This window comes from Diuraphis noxia, unplaced genomic scaffold, assembly GCF_037042655.1.
Source record: "Diuraphis noxia isolate RWA-SAM2 unplaced genomic scaffold, SU_Dnox_SAM2 contig0002, whole genome shotgun sequence".
Lineage (NCBI taxonomy): Eukaryota > Metazoa > Arthropoda > Insecta > Hemiptera > Aphididae > Diuraphis > Diuraphis noxia.
In genome coordinates, this window is record NW_028301712.1 from 61,361,510 (window position 1) to 61,385,764 (window position 24,255).

The following is a 24,255-nucleotide window of genomic DNA, read 5'->3' on the forward strand; positions in this document are numbered from 1 at the left end:
AACTAGTCAATAATTATTAATCTCAATACATTTTTTCTTTAAAATATTAATAATACATAATATTAATTTTTCATTGTACGTTTACATTTTTTCAATACAGCATACAGTTCAATAGTACAATGTATCGTAGTCTTTAGGTAATTTTTTATTAGTTTTAATTATTTAACAAACTGAGGTAGATATTTAATTGAAATGATATCCAAGCCCACAATAAATTGTAAACAAATACCCTTAACATATTATTAATTTTTTTTTAGTGATAATAAGGCTTCAACAACAAGGTCATTAGCCTTTGATAGGTTTACAAATATAATTAATTGTTTTTCATTTTATATTAAATTATTGTAATGAAATATAAAATACAAATATATATTAATTTAGGTTTTATATAAGTTTAATATATATTTATTCTCGTAAATGCTTATCATATATTTAATTTTTTACAACTTTCATAGATGCCTAATACCTAGGTAGGTACTTGGTGAAATCAAAATTATTTTCTAATTCAGCGAATTGATTCATTAAATAATAATATATCTACTACTTTTTTCAAGATGGACGAGGTTTCCTTTTTTAAATTGGAATCTTTAAAATTGTTACAATTACAAAATTCTGCATCAACTATACTTAATATCGTGTACCTACCTAGGTATTTTGACTGAAAATCTAAAATGATCCGCAAAGTAAATCAATTTTATCATGACTGTAATTACTGTCGGATATGTCTTATATGTGACCCCACACGTTTGTTGAGTAATAAGAACAAACTGTAGCCTTGTCATAATTAATTTCTTCTCGGAGGATTTATTGTGACTTTGTCGGTGCTGGATAGATGTTTATGAGTTATGACAAACTGTTTTTACGCAGATGAAAGGGTTTCGTTTCCCCTCTTAAATAATATACTCTAAATAAAAATACTATGAACGAATGGCGGTTAAGAAATAAAGAAAAAATTCCTATCGAGGATATTATTATAACTTACCGGCGTATGAATGACTCCAGACGGATTTCGTTCCACAATTAGCTCTGTTTTACTCAGGGAACCTGTTAGTCGCTCTGAAATGTTGCCAAACCTAAAATCTTGTATAAACGTTATTGATGTATTTAATGATAATTTTAAATCGCCTTTTAAAATATATTGGCACTAGGGGTCTTTATTCGTCAGCCCACAGGGTCCATTAGAGTGTTTTGTTTAAAATTGTGAATAAAATTTTAATATTATAATATTACATTTTATTTATTAAATATTCAAATATTCATAAGTCATGAGAAAATTTAACTGTCTTTTTAAAACTATTATTATTATTATTAAGTTGCGATTCCAATTATATTCATTAAAAACTTTTAGTTTTTGAAATAATAGAGATATCTTTCATTAATATTTTATGCAAATTTTCTGAAAATTTGATTCAAAAGCTTGGATTTAACAAAATAATTTTTAATATGTGAACACAGTTATTATTTTTATTAATAGGGTATATTAATATTATAATGATGGCTCTATATTATTGCATTTTATATTGTTATAGCTTTTGAAATACTGGCGAGCTACTTTAGAAGGCATTAGCACTAGGTAGAAAAATCTTATTAATAACAACCGATTTTCCTATAGAAAATACATCGTCTTGAAACTGTCAGTAATTTTCACTCAATTATTAATTATCTGTGATATTGTTTTCACTGTTGCTTTATTATACATATATTAATGGACCACTATAGACGTAGATGTGGCATAATTATTTATAAATATGAACAGGAAACTTTTATCGAAACTATATGATGAGTATTACAATAATTTGTTATAATATCTTATTAACATTGTTTACCATATTATGGTCTATAATAATCAAAAAAATATAAAAATAAAAATAATATAGGTAGTTCAAATAATAATTGATATAACGATTTATTTAATATAAGACTTACTGTCTATAATAAAGGTTATAATTGTACTTTTGTACAACTAACCAACAACTACCCACTGAAATGTTGTTCACGCCAATAAGGTTCAGGAAAAGGTTGACGATCCCTGAACTAAAGGCAACAGATAGAAAATATCTTATTAATAACTAATTTTCTTATAGAAAAAACATCGTTTTGAGTCAATAATTTTCAATTTATTATATGTAATATTTTTTATACTTGACATTGTTTCTGTATATTTATCAAATATTCATTATCTATATATGCAGACTTAGAAATGGCATAATTATTTATATTATGAAGAAGAAACTTTTCCCGGAACCTTATTATGAGTATTGCAATTTTCAGAGATTTCTTGTGACATTTTATCTTTATGAAATAATCAATTACAATAGTCTATTGGTCTATAATATTTTTAAAAATAATATAAAAAAAACTTCCATACGGTTGGGAACAACAAACGAAAAATAGCTTGAAAGCAGGAATATATACGCAACACCAGTTTTCTATAAAACTTAATTTTGTTTTTGATTATACATAATGTATAAATGTATTATAATTGATAATATAATACATAATACATATGCATAATTTATATACGGAAATACTGGATAGGTAACCTTTAACACTTATAAATTATAATTATGACGAATGTTTAATATAATATGATTTTATATATTTTTTACATATTTATAGAATTTTCAGTATTTTTTCTTTCGATTTACATCATTAAAATTTTAGTGTTTTGATAAAAGAATATGAAAATTGAATAAAATTGTTCTCATAATTTATTATTACAGTAGTATGAAAATATCTATATATACACAATTTATTTTTATAAGTATCTATATTACTTGAAGCTTAAGCTGGACAAAATTGGATAATATTTATTATTTATACAAAAAATACACTGTTTTCTCTAACAATTTTAGTATTTTATATAAATAGAAGAAAAAATATTAATTGAAAAATTTGAAACTTCTCGCCATTACCATAAACCTTTAAACTCCAATATGTACAGTTCGCATATATTTGACTAATAAATTATAATAGATACGATAGGTATTAATAATTATAGATGTAATAAATATATAATAATTTAATGTGATGTTTATGACAAAAATGAGTTCAACTTACCAAATTAGTATAACAGTTATATAAAGTATGTATTGAAATAATATCCTTAATAACACAGAATGTTTTCGCTACATATTATTTTTCTTAGGTTAACTTAGTCTAATTTAAACTGTTACTTACTCATCAATGACTGTAGGTAATACAACACACACTAAACTTACCACACATCGAAACAATTTCTCCGTTTTATTTTCTGGTCCAGCAATATTTAATGATATTTCATCCTTAAGACCTAGCTAATACCTATAGTAGGTACTATATATTATGTATGCTGAATGCTTATAGTTACGTCTTATAAATATGTGAATATAGTTATTAGTTATTACAGTGTAATGCATATGAATACAATTGAATTGGTTTACCTACTCGAGTATTCGAGTGTTATAGATGCAAGTACCTAAATCTTGTAAATTCATCAGGTTTGATTAAACCTATAATTTTGGTAAGTGTATATTTTTTAAAGGAACTGATTTTTTTTAACCAAAGGTTTGACTTTATTTTTTATAACTAGTCGATCGGAATTATAATTTATAACTATATGTTTAGTGAAAGTATTCTTTTACGAATGTTATCACCCTGCTTTGGTTATTATTTGCCTATCAGATACTGATAACATGTTTTTATATTATACATTATAAAATGCAGAGATGTTTAAAAACAAAATAAACCTATTAGTATTTTTTAGTACATTTTAATAAATATAAGTTTAGGTTTAGATACATATTTCTGTGTGTAGGTACCAATAAATATTATTTTATTGAAACTTATTTCTGTACATTTGTGAGATAAGTTTCAGGATTTTCGTTAGAACACAAACTACAATATAATATAACCCTTTTTAGAGTTATCGGATGATGAGTAAGTCTATTAGCTTTCTGTCGCTAGCGGATTCGATGAATCCCGCGATTATTTTTAATCAACACAATACGATAAATTATACTGTCAAAAACGGTGTAGGGTCAGCACATGCAAAGAACGGGGGATAAAAACACCCTCTTTCGTTCTACGGTGGGAGCATTTGTATAATGTATAAGCACATAGTGTGTCACCCTCTCCAAAAATTATGTGTCCGATCTGCGAACAATCGTTTGGGAAGAAACTTTTTTCAGGGTGGACACAACAAAGAAAACTGTTATTACTGTACAGAAATATAATGGAAGTAATCATTTTTATGAATTATATTTTGATATGTATACAACCATAATATTTTGAAAAAATTAAAATAATTGTTATAATACGAGTCATTTAATTGAAATATAGGTTACAATTGGGCTGTAGAACTTCGTATGTGAGAATTTCACACGATGATTATAATGTTCATTACTTTGGATATAACAGCAACAATTAAAAATCTATATTATTATAATTATAGTAAGTTTAGACAGTATTTCAGTTCGATAGTCTATGAATTATAGTCTACGTTTATCATACCTAATAAAATTTAAAATTGTGCTTGTGTTCATAGGTAAATCATAACTCTTAATCTACGATGATCAATGATATATTAAAGGCCTACATTTAAAAAAAAATTATAATAATTGAATTGTATTCAAAGGTATATTTTGTATCAATGATTAAAAAGTACCTATATTTTTCCAAATTTTAAATTATAGAACAAATAAAATAAATTTAAAAATAATAAAATATGCGATATCAGGAAGTATAGTTGATTAAAAAGGAACGGACTCATCGAATCGTGAAAGGGGAAATAAGTCTTCTCCATTGTTATTTTGACAATCGCTGTAACTGACATATTATACTTTTACTATTGTGGTATCATTTACATGAACTCTGATATAAGTCCAAATAGGTTTCTTCATTGTATTTTTCCAGTAGTATAGAAAACACGGGTTATGGATCACAATATTACATTTTTATTTTTATTTTTCCCAAAAGGCCAAATCTCTAAATATTCTTATATTTAAATGTTGTTTTTCATATTTTCTACAAAAAAATCTGTTTTATGTAGGTAACCTATAGCTATCTAAATATATTTTTGTTAATATTAGTATTATTAGAAACTATTTGTGTTGCTATAGATTAGAAAATATGAGGGAAAATACTAATAAAAGTAATACTAATTTTTAAAAGTAACAGCCATAAAGAATATGAAAGATAAGTCTTTACATAATATAGACTTATAAATAGGTACCTACGCTGATTACTGATTAGACTAGATCAGTAAACACAGATGACGTATTGCAAATATTATATAACATAAAATACATATTATACATCCTTAAAGAAATACTAATTAAAATTTTATTCATTTTATAATTTTTAACGATAAAATATGTAAATATTTTTTTTTTACCAGATGGCTACTTTGGAAATTACGACTTACGGGAGGCCACCGAGTCGTGGAGACATGGCGACAATAATAGATGGACGAAACAAACGGCTCAAGATTGGAAAAACAATGAGGAGAACATCACCAATACCCGTTCTTCCTCCTAGAATTCCTACACCTATGCCAAATCAACCAAAAGATAGGTAGGTTACTAATTAACTTAATGTATACATCACTATAGATATTACTGTATTTCTATATTTATACATTTAAACATAAAGTTAATTTTAGTACCAACGAATGTCAATAATTATACGGTAATTATGTGACTCAAGACTTCCTTATAACAGTTATAATAACGTACACATTTTTAGGTATGAGATAAAATATAAAACATAAATCATCACTGAATTGAAACGGGTTGGATCCAGTTTAACAATTATCAACATAGATAGGATCGAAAATAAAACAAAATAAGTAATAATAACTATGTCTTTTATAATAACATAGATATGAATAGGTAGATATGATATGAAATATGACTTCGGTGGATTGGTGTATACCATATAGATAAAACTGTGAAATATGTATAAGTTACATTGTTACAACATAATGTTTATTAGTTATTAAATTACTATTTACTATAGGATCTATAGGTGTGTAATATGTAACCTATGTTACTTAAGTTAATATAAAGGTATTATATAACAACTGAATATTATTGTTTAGGTAATACATACCTAAGTATTATATTTTATACAATTTAAAAAAATTAAATATTTTACATGTATTGAATTATTTTATAACTAAACCTAAAGGGTTTTATGTACCTATTGTACTTATAAGGTTTTCAACAAAGGGCTAGTCCATACAATATAGGTAGTTTGAGCGATCACCTCTGCAATTTTCTAAAATTTGTTTTGATTCATATTTCAATAATAATCACAATAAATATTACATTTATAATATTATGTATGGACGTATGGTAAAAATGTACGGCAGAGGTAAAATACGGATGCCCCTCCTGTAACAGATATTTTTTTCTCCAAATAAAGTATAGAAATTGGTGCAAATATAAGACATTGTCTTATTTATAGATATAAATAATAATTGACAAGGATTTGTGTTAACGAAAATTCTGCCCCCTGCCAGCAAGTCTGTTCATGCCTAAGTTTTAAGAGCCTGACCAATGTTTTCTGACCTACGAAACACACAATAATGCTTTTACGTTATTGTATTATTTGAAAGTTTGCAAAAGCCTCTCTAACAAAAATAAATGGTGACCTACTGTTTTTTTGTTTAAATATCATTTATGATTTGAAAACAATAGAAAACACAGATTTTCTGTCTATCAAAAAGGGTGGGGGCGTGACAGAATACTACAGGTGCCCACTATAAATTCTGCGAAACACACTAACTAACCAAAAACTTACCTAACTTAGAAATCCTAAAGTACCCTCTCTACACCCAATGATCTATGTTGCCACGGGTTAACTAAATAGAAAAAAAAAGGTAGGAAAAGAAAACTTGAACAATCATAAATTTATATAATATAAACATTGTACATAAGTAGCCAGTAAGTATGCAAGGCGAATTGAGGCCTTTAAGTTATTCTATATCTACATTATGGTACACGCGTATAATGGAAACCCTCCTTCAGTTCAAATTTGTATTTGACTATTATTTTCATACTCACTAACACTATTTCATACCTACATAATTGTGAACATCTGACTTGAATAGGATTAGATTCTAGTTTCTCGTATCTGCTATATAACATGACATTTACTTATAACTTATACTTACTAGTTATACGTGATAAGCATTTTGGTTGAGCCAATCACTGCGCTTAATTATTTTTCCTGGATATCATGATTATATATATATATATATATATATTATATTATATTATATTATATATGATATCATGATATCACTTCACGGATCAGTGTGAAGTTGACTTTAGTGTCATTCATGTCTATATTTATGTACTATTTAGTTATGTAGTCATGTAGGTATTCCTAAAAGTTTGTCTGTTGTTCTTTCATATTGTAATTTTATTTTGTATTTAAATTAAAAAATATGTAATTTTTTTATTGGTATCCATTGAATAGTAAAAATAGAATAACATTATTTTTACAGTTCCTCAAAACTGAAAATTGCCAAATACGAAAAGACATATCAATCTTCTATAGCGGCTCGTATGTTACTATTTACAACTGATTCTGAAAAAGACAATGAAAAACGCATCGTAAATTATAAGGTAATGCATATTTTAGAAATATAATAATACTGTAGGCGATAACTATTTATGATTTTTTTTTAAAATAAAAATATACTATTATTATAAATGTGATATAATATTTTATTCTTATATCCTTATTTAGTACCACAGAAAATAGATCTGTTGTTAGTTTGATGTTTAAATTGTAACTTTTTGGTATTTTGTCTGATTTAAAATTTGTTGTAACTTGTAAGTCTAGGTAATTTTGCAGTATTTTTCCAATAATATTGTTATCGTACTATAAATAATATGTATTCAAGATTATTAGCTTTATTGTACTATAGGTAGGTATATTATTAAAATTAATTAATATTGTCAAAATCCGTAAAATGTATTAAATGAATACATTAATTGGTAGGTAAAGTCGTAAAGAAAAAGATTATTTTGTCAACTGAGCATGATGGATTCTGAATATTACAATTTATAGGATTGTTACGAAAGTTAACTTAGTGAATAATGTGTTCGTCAGATAGCGCTTGAGTAGTAATGTTATCTGATGTTCGATAGATAGCGCATGACTATTCAGTTTTATTAGTGGAACACTCAAGCCATAAAAATATGAACGCGAAAAATGCCCTTTAAAAACACGTTTGCGCGTTCAAAGAATATGAGTCACTGAGTGGTTTTATTGTAAAAACAACTATGAACAAAAACAAAATTGAAGAGGAGATTAAAATTTGGTTCCGTAAGAAGCCCGATTTTTAATTTTTTTTTAAATTTTAAGTCCTAAAAATGACTCTTGAAAAAAATAAAAAACGGGCATGGTTAAACATGAAATATTGTACAGAGTTTTACAGATATAAAAAATCGGACTTTTTTCAGAACCAGATATGAATTTCCTCCAAAACAATTTTGTTCTTAGATGTTTTTACAATAAAATCACTTAGTAACCACTAACTCGTATTCTTTGAACGAGCAAAGTATGTTGTATAGGAAGAGCGTTGTATGTCTACACGTATCCGTGAGACGTCCTCTTAATTTTTAACTTTCTTAAGCTGTCAATCAATTAAATGTGTATTGTATGACTGATTGAACTTTGAGTGATTTAAATATAATAAGAACCAATAAGTTATACAATTGAAAACATTTTACAGATTTTGTTCATCGGGTATTACAATTTATAATAATTTTTATTAGGTAATTGTTTAATTTCATATTATTTTATATAAAACTCGTATTGTTCTAAACTTTATAAAAGTTAAAGTTCAATAAATGGCTAAAAATGTTCTTTACTTGAATCAATAATTTAAAAAATACCCAAGCATACCAAAATTGTTTTTAAATTTATTCTCAAGTGTCTTATCTAAATATTTTAGATTAGAATAAATTAAAATTTTATTTTATTCATGAATTATAATTCTTGTTTTATTGAAACCGAATGTAGCCATAGGCGTGTTTAAAACTTTTTCGCATATCTGGCCAATCGTATTTTTTTGGGAAGTTTTTCTTACATGAATTTAGTTTCTTCATCGTGCAGGAGCGTATTGGCATGTCGGAAATTCTGAAACTTTCAACATTGGTTTTTTAATGAATAATATTTCATCAAATAAATTATATCATAATATTAAAAAACTGTTGATTTATGATTTTAAATATTTTGAAGTAGCACTATCACTGATGACCCAAGTGGTAATTAAAAAATAAATAATCAACTTATTTTTATTCAATTATTTTGTATTTTTCTTTATATTAACTTTAAACTTTTAAAGGGAAATATATTATTTGTTATCTATTAAACTAATATTAAGGGTCGTAGTAAGTGGAAATTGAGGATCAGAGTGGTCGACCTCAAATAGTTGTGAGAGAAGGCGAAGGAGAAGAAGAATAAGATCTATTAACCTAATACATCTGAATATCCTTAACGTTTACTTAACTAAATTAATTAAAGTTAATGTTAATCATTTACACGTTTTCAATCGAAAATAACTGTATCAATAAATTATTTTGGGTTTGATAGAATTGTTGAAAATTAAAATTATGGAGAGAAGGTTTATAAAAATAATCAAATACGTATAACTAAACTTTAAATTTAGCATGTATTCGAAATCTAATTTGGATAGTTTTAAAAACGGATTTCATAAATATTATTTAAATGTTCCTTATTAAGACTTGAATTTTTTTTTAACAAAGATACCGCAGTGAACATTTTTAAATAGATTATTGGTGGCTGATTAAATTGTGAGTATTTATTGTCGAGGACAAGAAATATCACCAATCTTAGGAATTTCATAAAATTTCTAAATATTGGTTTTAATTATATAATATATGTACAATTGCTTATGAAATGTAACACTACTACAATATTTATATACTATTTGTTTATACCTGAGTCCTGAATACTTGATGCTGGTATTGGACAGCTAGGTTAAGTTTGAATAGTATTAATTGTATAATCAGCAAAAAGATACTATCGTTGTTTTGAATTTTTTTTAAAGTCTCATCAATACTTTGTAGTTAAATCGACTAAAATTATTTGATAAAAGTATAATAGTACCTATATGTAGTTGCTTTACGTTTATTTACCCATATTAACCACATTTACTATTTTATATGAACTACTTATATTTTAAAAAATGTCTTTTAAAAAAACATGAATTTTATCGTGTAGATTCAATATAATGTTTTTTTTTTTAAACTATTTGTTTTCTTACTTATCTACTTTTTTCAAATATATCATCAAAATGGTATTTCAAAAGAATATGTTTTACCACGTTAAATCTATAATTTAAAAACTAAGTCAAAACAATTTTTGAAATGCCCAACATACAGAAGAAGTAGTAAGGTCGAAGCAAGTTGTTTTTTCAGTCAAAACAATTATACGAATGGAACATTTTCCGGTGCGTTGCGTGCTGTGGCGGTGTAATAACGCGCTGTATGCATTCTTGATTATTAAAACGCCCAACGGTTTGGACACTCGTAAAAGTTTACGATGTCTGGTAAAGGATGTGTGAAGGAAGGGTGAAACAGCACAAAGGGTTAGTGCAATTTCGCTGTGTTCGGTCTCTGTAGCATCATTTTTTCATGGTTGAACTTGCGAGTAGAAATTTTTACCTGGTAGAAGATGGGTTTTCTCGATTCGTTCAAACGAAATTTTTACCAATAAAATTGATATTTACTGTTGTGAATTCGAGATGTTTATAAACGATAGCCAGTGTACATAACGGAGATGACTCAGCTATAGTATGCTATTGAGAGGGTGTGACGGTATATCACCTAAATCCTGTCATCGGCGATAAAAACAGATCTCACGGTGTTTCCCCTACGTCACCCTCTAGTTAGTGTAGTTAAATAAATTATCTCCAGATTTATAATATAATATATACAAGAGGGCGGTTCAGTTACACAGCATATTTATATGTACGTAGGCGATCATACCCCCAAACATAAAACCCATAAATATTCGGTACTTCTCGAAAATTTAGCACAAATCCAATTATCATGAATCATTTTTAACTCATAACACATAAGGAGGTACTTACTTTAAATGTGTAATAATGTGATCAGTAGAAGTATTAAAACTCGAGTTAAAATTGATTTTTTAATAAGCATAAAGTTATTGTTTATCAATAAAAAAAAATGTTAAACGCCCATAATATACATCAAAATATTCATATTAATTTCGCATTAACAATCATTTTGTTATTTTAACCATTGTTTGTATATTATTCATGTATACTTTACATTTTATATAAAATATTTTTTGATTTTTAGTATTTAATTTTTGAATTAACTTTTAGTTATGCACTTACAGTTTAAAGATATTAAAACAATATCAATATTAATGAAGACAATCATCTATTAAATTATTATTTATTACAATATCAAATTTATGAATGATATTTTTATCTGCAGTATGTGATTTTGATGTTTAACGCATAAATATTTTTTGTAAAATTAGTATGAATATATAATGTTTTTTAATTCTGGGTATCGCCATTAAAATATTTACCACACCCCTATAACTTTATAGGCAGTACAGGCGAGACGACAAAATTCTGCAAACTGTAAATACCATTTTTGCACGCAAATGAATGTCATACGAACGCTACATGGGACAGTCTTGTACATTTATGCTAATCGGCTAAATTTAAAATTTTTAGTAAAAGTTAATGTTTTTAATGGTTGACGTGGTGTTTGTTAAAAATCCTTCATTCTATTTACTTTTCATTTTATACACTGGAGTTGCCAGTTCATAATGTAAATGCAGCCTGCAGAACTGAAATATAATCGTATTCATAAAATAAACAGTAAAATTCAGAAACTCTCAATATAATCAATATCAAATAAAAAGTAAGATTCTTGAATTACCTACGGGCTACACGATTGTGGTTACAGGAATATTGGATACCTACATCATATTATAATATTATATACCTTCCCCATATGCATTCCATAATTAAAAATAATATAATATAGGTATTAGTGGCTTTATGAAAAAAACCATACATAATAATAAATGTGCCTTTGAGTAAAATCTCTAGGTTCTATCAATAAATAGTTTTGTTTTATTTAAATACACGCCCAGAGGCATTAAGTACAGCTAGCATTTATTACAATACATATTTGATACTTAGACAATTTTTAAAATTAAGTAATATGCATAAAATCAAAATCAACATAGTTAAAATATTTTATTGCTTAATATTTATTATAGTCTATGTTACAAGATTACAATAGTGAAATAAAAATACTTAATATTATAAATTATAAACTTTTTGTTAGATCAAAAATACAAATGATAAAAATAATTGAAGCAACGATGTTCCAGCTTTTATTGTTGGTATAGACTATAGAGGAATGAAAAATATCTATGTTATTTTGTAGAAAACTTCTGTGAATAGAAAAAAATACTGTATAATATTCTTTGTTTTTATATAAAAATTGATATATCAATAATGAATACATATATTATTATAAGGCAATGAGTTGAACCGATCAATTTTATTCCTTCATCAAACTCATAATTAATAATAGTTAATCAAAATACGAATTTATAGCTTAATGTGTCCAAAGTGACTTATTAGGTATTCTGATAGGTAGTAAAAGCGTCATTGTAAATATATAGCTAATTTTTTCATTCTTTTTCCAAACGATTGTCTTTAGTATTCCTTACATGTTGTTCCGGTTTCTCCCCATACAGCTGCCATACTGGTCAGTCACATTAAGTCGTCTCGTAGAAATATCCTCGAAAACCATTTACAGCCATGCAATTTCCCAACCCAACCGAATGCGATTTTTATTCTTTTTTTTTATCCTAGTGAAGGTTCTTACACGTGCATGGAATATTCAACTACATTTTCCCCGTAATTGTTTTTTAACGATGTCAACAAATTTGTAGTATAATCTGCGAGGTAAATGTTGAATATTTGTTTCGAAAGAAAAATTATCATTGGTATTTCATACAAATAAATGTATGCACTATTGATTATCATAATAATATTACTTTACGGGTGATAATTATTTTCATATTTAAAGCAGTTGTTTATGGTTTTTACTGAAAATGCGAGATTCTTAATTTTTAATATAGTTGATCGTTAAATTTTTTAAATTTTAACTTGTTAACATATAACTTATAAAGTTGCCATTATAAAGTATAATAGAATAATATTATTATAACTTTTAAATTAATCAACTTTATGTAATTTCGGATAATGTGTTACTAAAAGATGTTTCATAGATGAAATAAAAATAAAAATTTAACCATTTTAAAAGAAATTTAAATCAGAGAGCAGATATACTATAAACTGAGATCTCGCATATTTGGGAGCGAGTATGTTTTAATTTAAAAAATTTTTCCTGCAGTCAAAATTGAAGCACATAATAAATCATAACGTATGAACTTCCTTTATTGTATGTATATTTATTGAATAGTATTTGAAATTGGACCCACGCGCTGCTGCCATGGTGTTTTTTCTTATACAATTGCTTCTAATAATAGAGAGCGTGGACTTCAAATAAAAAAAAGCCAAACCACAACGATCCGCTTTAATCAAAGTTTCTTCAGTGTCCCCTCAATGGCAAAACAACCCCCTCCCTATAGTACTTGGGACAGTTTTTAGGGAGGGTTGTTTTTTAATTCGTCTGCATATACAATAATTTTCTTTTGGATATATAGCTTAGACCCTTTTTTATGTACATATTTTCCTTTTTTATTATAGGGTGTTGACTTCAATCAACCCCTGATTTTATATTTGAGCAAGTTTGCAATCATTAATAAAAAAAAACAGACGAGGCATGAAATATTAATTATTGTATTTTACGATTTAGACCAGATTGAAATTTGTCAGTTTTGATTAATCTTGAACTTCTGCAATTTGTTTCCTGTTTATGATGTCTAAGGAAACTGCATTTAGTAGATACTATAGATACCTAGTATTAAAAATTATTTTTAAGAATATGTAGTAAAATATAGTTATTTTTGCATAACATGTAATATCGATAATATACATATGCAGAATTTCTCGAGATATAAAATTAACTTAGGTGATATGTTTGAATTAATTAAACGTGTTTGTGTAAAATAATTAATTTCATATTGTATATAATCAATAGTTGATAAATTAAGTAATAATAACGAAGTATTTGTATCCAATGCGTGTATTTATTAACACTATTAACTATGTTTTATAATAAGATTGGTTTGGTTTAACTTTATTTATAATAAATTAATAAATAAACTATAAAGTAAATATAAATATTATAGCATTATAAATATTTATAATTGTTTAATAATTTATTGTATTGTGTTTTAAAGTAATACTCACTAATACTTATATTATCTAAAACATGATTAAATTTGCAATCATTAATAACTATGTAAATAAGCTTTTTAAAATTGTTTACTTTAACTGCATTAAAAGTACTTATTTTAGCGTATAATATACAATAAAGTTACTTCTATGATATTATTGTTATGGTTAAAAATGTTCATTTAATGTAGAAATTTGGTTTATTTTTACATTACATTTTTAACGTTTTACTTAACAAAGCCAAATGTTTGACTTAAAAATGAGTGTGTATAATAGAGTATTAGTAAAAATTATATATAAATTTCGATGATCTGTGATCGTATAATAGGTACGTTTCACCTATTTCTCTACCTATAATCTTGCATTAAATATACGGAATCATTACATCCTCTCTTATCATTGCGTTCACCATTACAATAATATTAATATACCATACCTACAGCTATATTCGTGAATAGTGAACATAATATATTAATATCATAATATCATCTATATATGCAGACTTATCCAAACTGCTTTTTCGTCACTATCAAATAGGTCTCTTGGAATATTTCACATTATGGGGAATGAGCTAGTATCCTGCAATCCCTCAAAAAAGTGGGTGTTAAAATAGTCAGACATTGCAGTTAAGACTTGCGGTCGCCTTCGCCCTGCGGTTAGCCGTCTTCATACGACTTACTCTGCCACTCTAATAGGCCGACTCGTCTTCGGGCCACTAAATATATTATGTAATATACCGTCTATGTATACATACCATATACAGTGATATTAGTATTAGGTATTGTATAGAGTGGTGGCTATCGTATACGTATATATTGTGGTTTGCCGCGTGGTTTTTGTGTACGCTCGCATCTCTTCATCTCCGCGACATATTGCAGTCGGTTGTCCTAAACACATTTAAAAGTACCGAGCCCCTCCCTCCTCTGAACGTTCCTACGTGTAAGGTTTGTTTTGCTTGAAGTACATACAAATAATATATATATATATATATGTACATATATATACTTACATGGTGGAGGACGGACAAGTAGACGCATGCACCGGAACCCAATACACAATATTTTTGTTGACACTGTCGTGTCGGTGGTTGTTTGCGCAATTCCCAACGCCGTCGCCGCCCTGTGGCAGCTGCAGGCGCTTCGGAATGCTGATCCGATTAGACAAGTGCAAATTGTTGGAAGGGTGGTGGACACACACGGGGCCCGTAACAGTGTTATTCGCCCGCTTTTACCCTATAGACCATGAAATTTATTGGGGGGTCGGCAAACTTGACTCGAGCCCGTGGTTCGATGGAAAAAAAAAATGTCAACAAATATCACTGTAATCGTGCTACACTGATATATATTATATTATGTACAACATGTATATTGTATACGATATTTATGTGTGTGTGGTCTGTGGTGTTGCCCTATATGCCGTAAACGTTTCCTCAAAAACATAAATATAAAGTTTATAACTAAAAGTTATTGTTGAAGTTAAATTATATTTTATACTTTATTTAAATTTTATTGTTATATTATATGATTTAAATACTTGCATTAAATAAATTTGAAAATATTTTACTTTTTGAAGATTTTAAGGCACGATTAAGTAGACTGCATTATATATATACATATATATATATCTAAATCATCAATACACCGCAGATTCCATGTTATGCCATATTTATAGGGATTTAAGTAAAAATTATTTAGTATAGTACCTATGTATTTAACACAATATAAACCTATTACAATGAATTAACAATTTTTTTGAATATTACTTCATAGTTTGAATATAATAATAAAATAATAGAAGAAGACATACAAAATTGAGTTTACCCTGGTATTGTTAATTTATTTAAAATTTAAATTAAAATACACAAGAAAAATGTAAAAACTTATTAATAAAGTGAAATTTATTAATCAATGAAAAAGTTTATACAAATATCTTACATTGATTAATTACCCTACATAGTATATTATTTTTAATATATACTTTTAATGAGAATACTTTATATCGTTCCATTTGGTGATTTCGTTTGGTGTGCGGAGATGAAGGATTACATATATTATACAGGGGTAGATTGATTGATTCTTAAAACCCCTTTCATTTTTTTTTTTTTTTGTATTAAAAAATCCATTAAATCAATTTTAAGTGAATGAAACGCCCTAGTCTTTAGAATAATAAATCTGAAAGAATATATTACACGTTATACAGTTAAAATATTAAATGATCATGTCGATATCAAACCCAGTTTAATTCAATTTAAATTAATTTAAATACTATTTATTTTGAAAATTAGAACTTAAATTTATTTATTTGTAGAATATTTAAATTGTAATATGATGTTAATATTAATCGATTTAAAATGTAAATAATGTAATTACGTAGGTATATATTGAACAATAATATATAAGAAATATTTTGTCTAGAAAATCATCAAAAATGATGCACTTAACTTTGTTTTAAGGATGTTTATTGTTTAATTTAAAAAAATCTAGTAAATAATCGTGGAGTTTTGATTTCAGGTGTTAATATTTTTAGGGAACGTACACATTTATTTCTATATACACTGTATGGCATATAGAAATAATTTAATGAAGATTAATATTTACTAATTTACATTACACTATAATAATTTTAACATACACAGTAAAATATAAAACAATATTTAATTTGAATTGTTGTAATCAGCAGATATTTCTTATTTTTATTATGTTTGTTTTTTTTGAGTGGAGATATTTGGTAGATTGCAGTATGTATGTGTGTATGTGGGCGCGCGCATGTGGTGGTGGGGTGGTTGACATTTTTATTCTGTATAATAATTAAACAGACTTCAACCTTCAATTCACTGTCTATATTTTTCTTCTAGACATGATATACCTATATGTAAGTATACTAAATAAATAAATAATATGTGAAAGTGATATATGTTTATTTTAATGTTATAAATCTATTAATATTATAAGTGCTGTAGACGGACTAAACCGATTTTAAAAACAACCTAGAGGACTAAAGTTTCTCCGCTCCAATATCTGCAGCCTATCCGTCTATGCTCTATAGTCACATTCCTACATGATGGATAAAATAAATTGTAATTTAAATAATTGGAATATTATAATATCTTTTCTAAATCAAACGTTAATATATATAGTTAATAATAATTTAACGTGTACATAATAGCCTAGGTATCTACTTCTATTATTGTTAGATGTGGGTAGGTATTTAACATATCTGATATCTATTACCAATATAATCGCGTGCACTTACTCCTAAAAAAAATGTTCACTTCGAAATAGTCACAAATAGTCTACCCTGATTATCCGGTGGCGCGCACTATTATACTACGATGGCGTGAATGAACAAATTATTTTTAACGAAATTACAGTTTTTTTTTTTGTTTTATATATTATCTACATAATATAGTTGGTGCGATGGGTGTGGTTTTTGAAATAACGTGGCATTATAATATCGTTTTTTTGTCCGACAAGTCACAGCGAGCCGTCACAAACAATAACAGTAGATATAATATTTTTAGTCACGCTGAAGATTAAGAGTTATATTGAAAATCTAGTGTTTGTGTTTTCAGTTCAATTTTAATTGACCGCTGTTGGTTCAATTTTTTGATAAGGTTAACAAAACCTGTGCGGTGGTATAAGGCGTTAACAAATACCACCGTGGTAACCACAGTCATAGCGTTGTATACTACATGTAAACGGACGAGGATCACGATGAGCGATCCCGGCACTGTGATGAGGCATTGAGGTGTGGTTCATGGCGTTTCTTTAATATAGTAACGAACTAACGACAATATTTCAAAAGATTTTGCGGCTATTAGGCGTTAGTAAAAAATTTAAATCCATGAACATTATGCAACACGTCACGTTGAATGTCGATTGCGTTTCCCTGACACTCTAAGTTCAAAATTTAGATTAAACAATTGTTTGGTATTATGTTATTTATTAGTTATGTAACAATGTTTAGCGACAAAAACATTTTATAACCACACGAGTACTTCTGAGAGCCAAAGCTGGGTGATGTTATCCCTGCAGTATACCAACTATTAAACAATTAAAATATCAACTTGAAAATTGTTTGATATTATTTTGTTTACAATGGAACACTTTGTCCCCCCTCCCCCCAAAAAAAAACGGTTCCCAGTTGTTGTATAATACTTGACTTCTGGGGGCAAGGCCGTAACTGGCAAAAAATTTCCGGGGGGGGGGGGTCCAACATTTTTTTAAATATAGATACTAAACACTTCATTTTTACGTTAAAAATATAAAATTGTATTATTATCATTATTAAAAACATAGGTCATTATTATAATATTCAATTTACATAAACATAATAGTTGATTGTTTATATACATATATAGACTATTTAACTATTATTCACATTACAAAAGCACAAATCAAAAAAAAAAAAAATATAAAATACAATTTTTTCAATATTAAATTTACAAAATAATTATTACGGCGTTGAAATAAAATAAAATGATAAATTTGATCTTATTTTAAATTACTGTTTTAACAAAAATTTACAATTATTATTTAATACAATTTATAGTTTATAAACTATATTCACTGCTAAAATTTTTCTACTTTTAAAAATTTCGAGAGGGGGGGTCCGGACCCCTGGACCCCCTCCCCAGTTACGGCCTTGTCTGGGGGATTATCAACTGCGTGTCCTTTCGGCGTTGACGGAGGAGCGCATCCTTTCAACCTTCTAGAAACTGTTTGCTTTGAAAATGAGGATCATCGTATATTAAGAAGACGTGCCAGACTCACAATATGGTTTCAGTCAATAGAAGTACGATATGGAAAAATTGTGTTCAGCAGTTCTAATTTTATGAAATAACTTTTAATCGACCAATGACACTCAAACTTTAAGTGAGAATATTATCTAAGTGTTTCACATGGTTTTTTACCTTTAATTTGTGAATGTTAAATGAGTATGTAAAATATATTTAATCTGAACATGCATTTGCTGCTATATTGTATAATGTAGGTACGTAGTACGTTTGTCACTTTGTTAGACGCGTCTACAATTTAATAATATTATGCGTCTTCTTAATACTCACGAGCGTCAAACACAGTTGTTATTTCGTCACATCGCGACTTCATTATTCCAATTTAATATTATGCATAAATGTCTGCCAACCGGTTAGTCGGGCGACACGTTATTTCATATACCATCATAATTATAGGTACTCGTCGATTTTTTTTTTTAAATATTATAATTTTTATAATTTTAATAATTCTTATTTCAGAAATTGTATTTTAGAAGATGCTACATCCGCATGTTATGTCTCCGTCTTACGATATCACAAAACCGTTTTTTGCAGGAAAACTTGCCTGGCTTTGTATTTATAGTAGGATTAGCAGCATTTCACTATTCCTAGAGAAGAACTTTATCTGTGTTGTAGTGCTTTTATTTTTTTGATAGCTTAAATACTATTAAAATCAAGAACATTTTATTTTTCATTTAATTATCAAAAAACACTTAAATGTAAAAAACAAACTGATAGTTTTAATTGCATTTATGTTAACAAAATAATAAAAATTCTATAACACAGATAAAGATCTCCCTGATGCGTTATTGTGGAGCTTTGGTAATTCTATTATAAACATAGAGGGAGTAAGTCGTCCAATGCAAAATGGTTTTTACTATGTTGTACGTCTGTAAGACGGAGACAAGAGACACCTCTTAAAGCCTTCACCTTGAAGCTCTTCACATGGGCCTAACCTCTTAAATGTCCTGTTAATACGATATTTAAATTAAATTTGATATATTTGATAAATTTTATAAATAATTATTTACGGCGTAACAACAGTTAATTCCAATATAATTTAATGTATTTTTAAAGAAATTATATAAATTAATGTTGGTCCATTTATTTAATATCATTATATTTTTAATAAAAACGAAATATAAATGATTCTTAAAACTATTGTTTAAAAATGTATTGTTTAAACGCTCATATTGAGTTCTGGTATACTTTATACTTTATAGTTTAAAATATTTTAATTGTACGTTTGATGGTGTAGGGTTGGGGGGGGGGGTGTTAAGGCTTTCCCCAACTCACAAAGTGAATTGAATTGAATAATTTCAAGAGACGTTAATTTTTAAGTCTAAGAGTCTTCATTTTATTTTTCAAATTGCGATGTCTGCTTATATTAGTAGTTAATAAACGTATACATAGTCGTTCGATATAACAGCCGAGTTTATACTCACTTATACATGTATATGTTTATAAAATATACCTAATATTTTAAATAGCAATAATAAAGTTATTCATTTATCAAAAAACTATCTATATTTATAATAAACCAAATTATAAAACCTATAAACAATAAACAATCGTGTTTTAATTTTTAAATGTAAAGTCACTCAAAACCATTTTTCGATTATTGTGACTATTATTATTATTATTATTATTATTTTTATATATGATAATAATAATCCAACACTAGGCCATAAGACTATAATGTTGTTTGTGTCCGTGTACCCTTCCCAGTGTTTTTAAATGTATGGCTGACTTAAATTCGAATTATATGCTTGGTTAGTGTAGGTGAAAAAAGTTGTCCATACATTATTCAGTATTTCAGTGTCTATATGAGTTATGATTATTGTGAAATATTTTAAAAGTTAATTTTTTTGTCTTTGACGTTACTGCGTAATAGTTTTTATAATAAGTTTCATTATTTCAATAATTACTTAGGAATAAATTTAAAATGTAATTATTTAATGTAAATAAATTAAAGTATATACAAAGTACATTAATATGTTTATTATTTTGTTATTTCTTCAAATGTTTTCGTGTTAAATTAGATACACTCTTTGATTTATTATAAAAAAAAAAAATAATAATAATCTTTTTTCTAATAGTATACCGTTTTTACATTTATTTAAATTACCTCTTTGAGTTAATATTTTAGTATACATATAATTAATATATTGATTGTAGTAAAACTACATATCTATTGTTATATACAATTGTATTTACAACATAAATTGTTGCTGATACATTATTTTATGATTATTATAATTTTTCTTAATGTACACACACTCGAATGTTGAGTTTTGATAATACTATGTAGTATAACTAATAACATACTAGAATGTTTGATAGTGTTTGTATTTAAAACAAAAATATATATACCTATTATTTATGACGTATATTCATATCCAAAAACAAAGTTCACTAGCTCAGAAATGTTTCCCATAAAATAATATATATAACACTATAGGTTTTACTATACTTCTACGGTGCCATCACGACACCACATATCGTATAATGGTGTAGCTAAAATAATGGAGATAACAATATTTACTGCTACGTTATAGAACTTTTCGCCGAATCCACGGTAAAATAAATTAATGTTTGTTAACTTCGTGAACAAGTCACGAAACTCGAAGTCGTATAACAGAGAGCGTTGTATAATCCTCGTATTATTCTAATATGTATGGCCTATAATTGAAAAAAAATATTTTTGATAACTACAAAATTTCACCATATGGCCAATTTCAATACTGATGCACGGAAAAACTTCAGTTTAATAATTATTTACTTTCTTGCGTTAATTTTACAACGTTTATGCATATAGACGATTCATATAATATTTGACATTTGACTAGGTACATTGAAATATAGTTTAAGATAATAACTAATATTTAATAGTTTTTTAAATCAAAATATTATGTAGCTTAACTAGATTAATATTGACGAAATGCAGTATATTGATTAACTATAATATACTATACCATACTGTCTATAGTAGTATACTCAATAATAAAATTTCCTCAATTTTGATGATTGATTTTTACAAGCATAACGATGTGTAGATATAATCTTAACACAACCTAAAATTCATCTCAAATGAAAATAAGTCTATTCAAAACTTAGAATCGTCCTATAATCATCATGTTTATAAAAAATCTAGCACAGCTCAGAATCGTTTTTCAAATATAAAAACGTATTACATTTAACCACTACAGTCGTATACTGAGGCACGAAAGAAAAACGACACCCATTATTTAAATATTTTTGAGTAAAATCTTATTAAAAGCATTAATAAGTGTTTTGAGCATACCATATTTAAGTATATCAATATCTAATTTAATTGGACTTTTCAAAAATTATGCCATTGAGAAATACATTTTAAAATACAAATTATGAATGTTTATTTCGAGAAATTTGAATCATAAATTCTATTAAACGCTCAACTAAACGAAACAACTCGAGAATTATATTATAACTGACTTACCAGTTACTGAATATTAAATTTTTATCCTTATTGAATACAAATAAAATCCTCTAATATACATATATGTATATTTGCAAAATTTATAATTTTATTTTTTTATTAAGATAATATAAGATGTTCCTAGCCTTGGCTATCTATACGAGTATATATTGATATTTACAATATTACATTTTTAACAATTTGAACATGATTATTAATTTATATAGAAATTTAAATAGTAAGATGAATTTGCTATCTATAGTATGTACATTAGTGATCATTAATATGAGTGATAGTTACACCGAGACATAGTTGACTATAATTTAAGTAACAGTGAATTGATATAATAATATTTAACAATAAAAGTATATATGATTTGAATATTCTAACTTAGATTAAAATATAATTCTGTAAATATATAGGTAACAAGTAAAATTTAAGCAAGTATGTAAGAAATTAATGTAAATTAAATATGTAACGCTGGCTGATAACCATGCAGTTGATGTTTCAAACAATAAAAAAATAAAATAAAAAATAAAAGTATAAACAGATATATATATAACAAGTTATAATGCGCAAAATTTGTAATAAAATATGTATAAGTATACAGCAGGGTATTATAAACAATATTTTTTTAATTTTTTTTTATTCATGTTTAAGCATCAATAACTATGGTTATTAGCTTACATAGGTAAAAAAAAATATTAGTTGAATAAAAATAAATCCATAGAATTCACTTGATTGAGTTATACACATCAATATGTTTGAGAAATGAAATAATTCTATGGCTGATTTCGTCAATAGGGCACATAGCTTCGAAGGGGCTGTCTGGAATTCCTAGGCTACTTCTTATTTTCCACGTGGTTTCGACATTGCACAGTGAGGTGTTTAATTGTAAGTGGTTCTCCACAGGTTTGGCATAGTGTTGGTTCTTCTCTTGGCATTAGATGTCCATGGGATATCTAAGTGTGATCTATCCGCAGTCTGTTTAAAATTACTTTATCTTTACGATTGAACAAACTGGGTTTAGGCCTGTATATGGTAGTATTTTTTTTATCTCTCTAAGTTTATTATTTGGTGTACGCCGCCATTCAGATTCCCACAATTTGTTACAATAGGTACTGACATTCCTCTGAATTTCGATACGTGAGCATTAGGCACGCAATTCCGTGCTAGGGTTATTTACTGATTCATGGGCTACTTTGTCAGCTTTCTCATTGCCATCTATTCCGCAATGGCCTAGTGTCCATATAAACCGTATGCTCTTGTTAACTTTTGCAATGGTGTTACTTATTTTAACAGCTAGGGTGGTCGAATGTGAGTTGAACAGGTTGTTTAGGGCGCTGAGTGAAAAACAATATTATATAGTTTAAAAGGGTGTAAAAGAAAATTATTTTTATTTTGTGAATTTTCGTAGTCATCAATCATTATATAGTTTTTTCGTATATTTCACATGTGACGTACATCAGGTTCAGGTATATTTTTTTATAATATTACAGTGAGTAAACATATAATATGCAGTAAACATAAATAAAAAACGTTTATTTTTATGTGGTCCGACAGTCGGATGACGGTCTCTGTCGCTTTTAATCGGGCTCGTAAGACGATACGCGTAACCGCAGCCGTACTGCGAGGTTTTTC

The 24,255-nt window shown here is 27.0% G+C and overlaps 1 protein-coding gene across 4 annotated transcripts in view; it reads left to right on the top strand.

The window, feature by feature from the left end:
• The window catches only part of LOC107164121 (kinesin-like protein CG14535), a 181,940-nt gene that overhangs the window by 4,167 nt on the left and 153,518 nt on the right, over window positions 1-24,255 (top strand). For all 4 annotated transcript variants that reach the window (XM_089220104.1, XM_089220107.1, XM_089220106.1 and 1 more), the window contains exons 2-3: window positions 5,378-5,553; window positions 7,493-7,613. In XM_089220104.1, coding sequence (XP_089076230.1) covers window positions 5,378-5,553; window positions 7,493-7,613 — 297 coding nt within the window. The remainder of the gene's footprint in view (window positions 1-5,377; window positions 5,554-7,492; window positions 7,614-24,255) is intronic.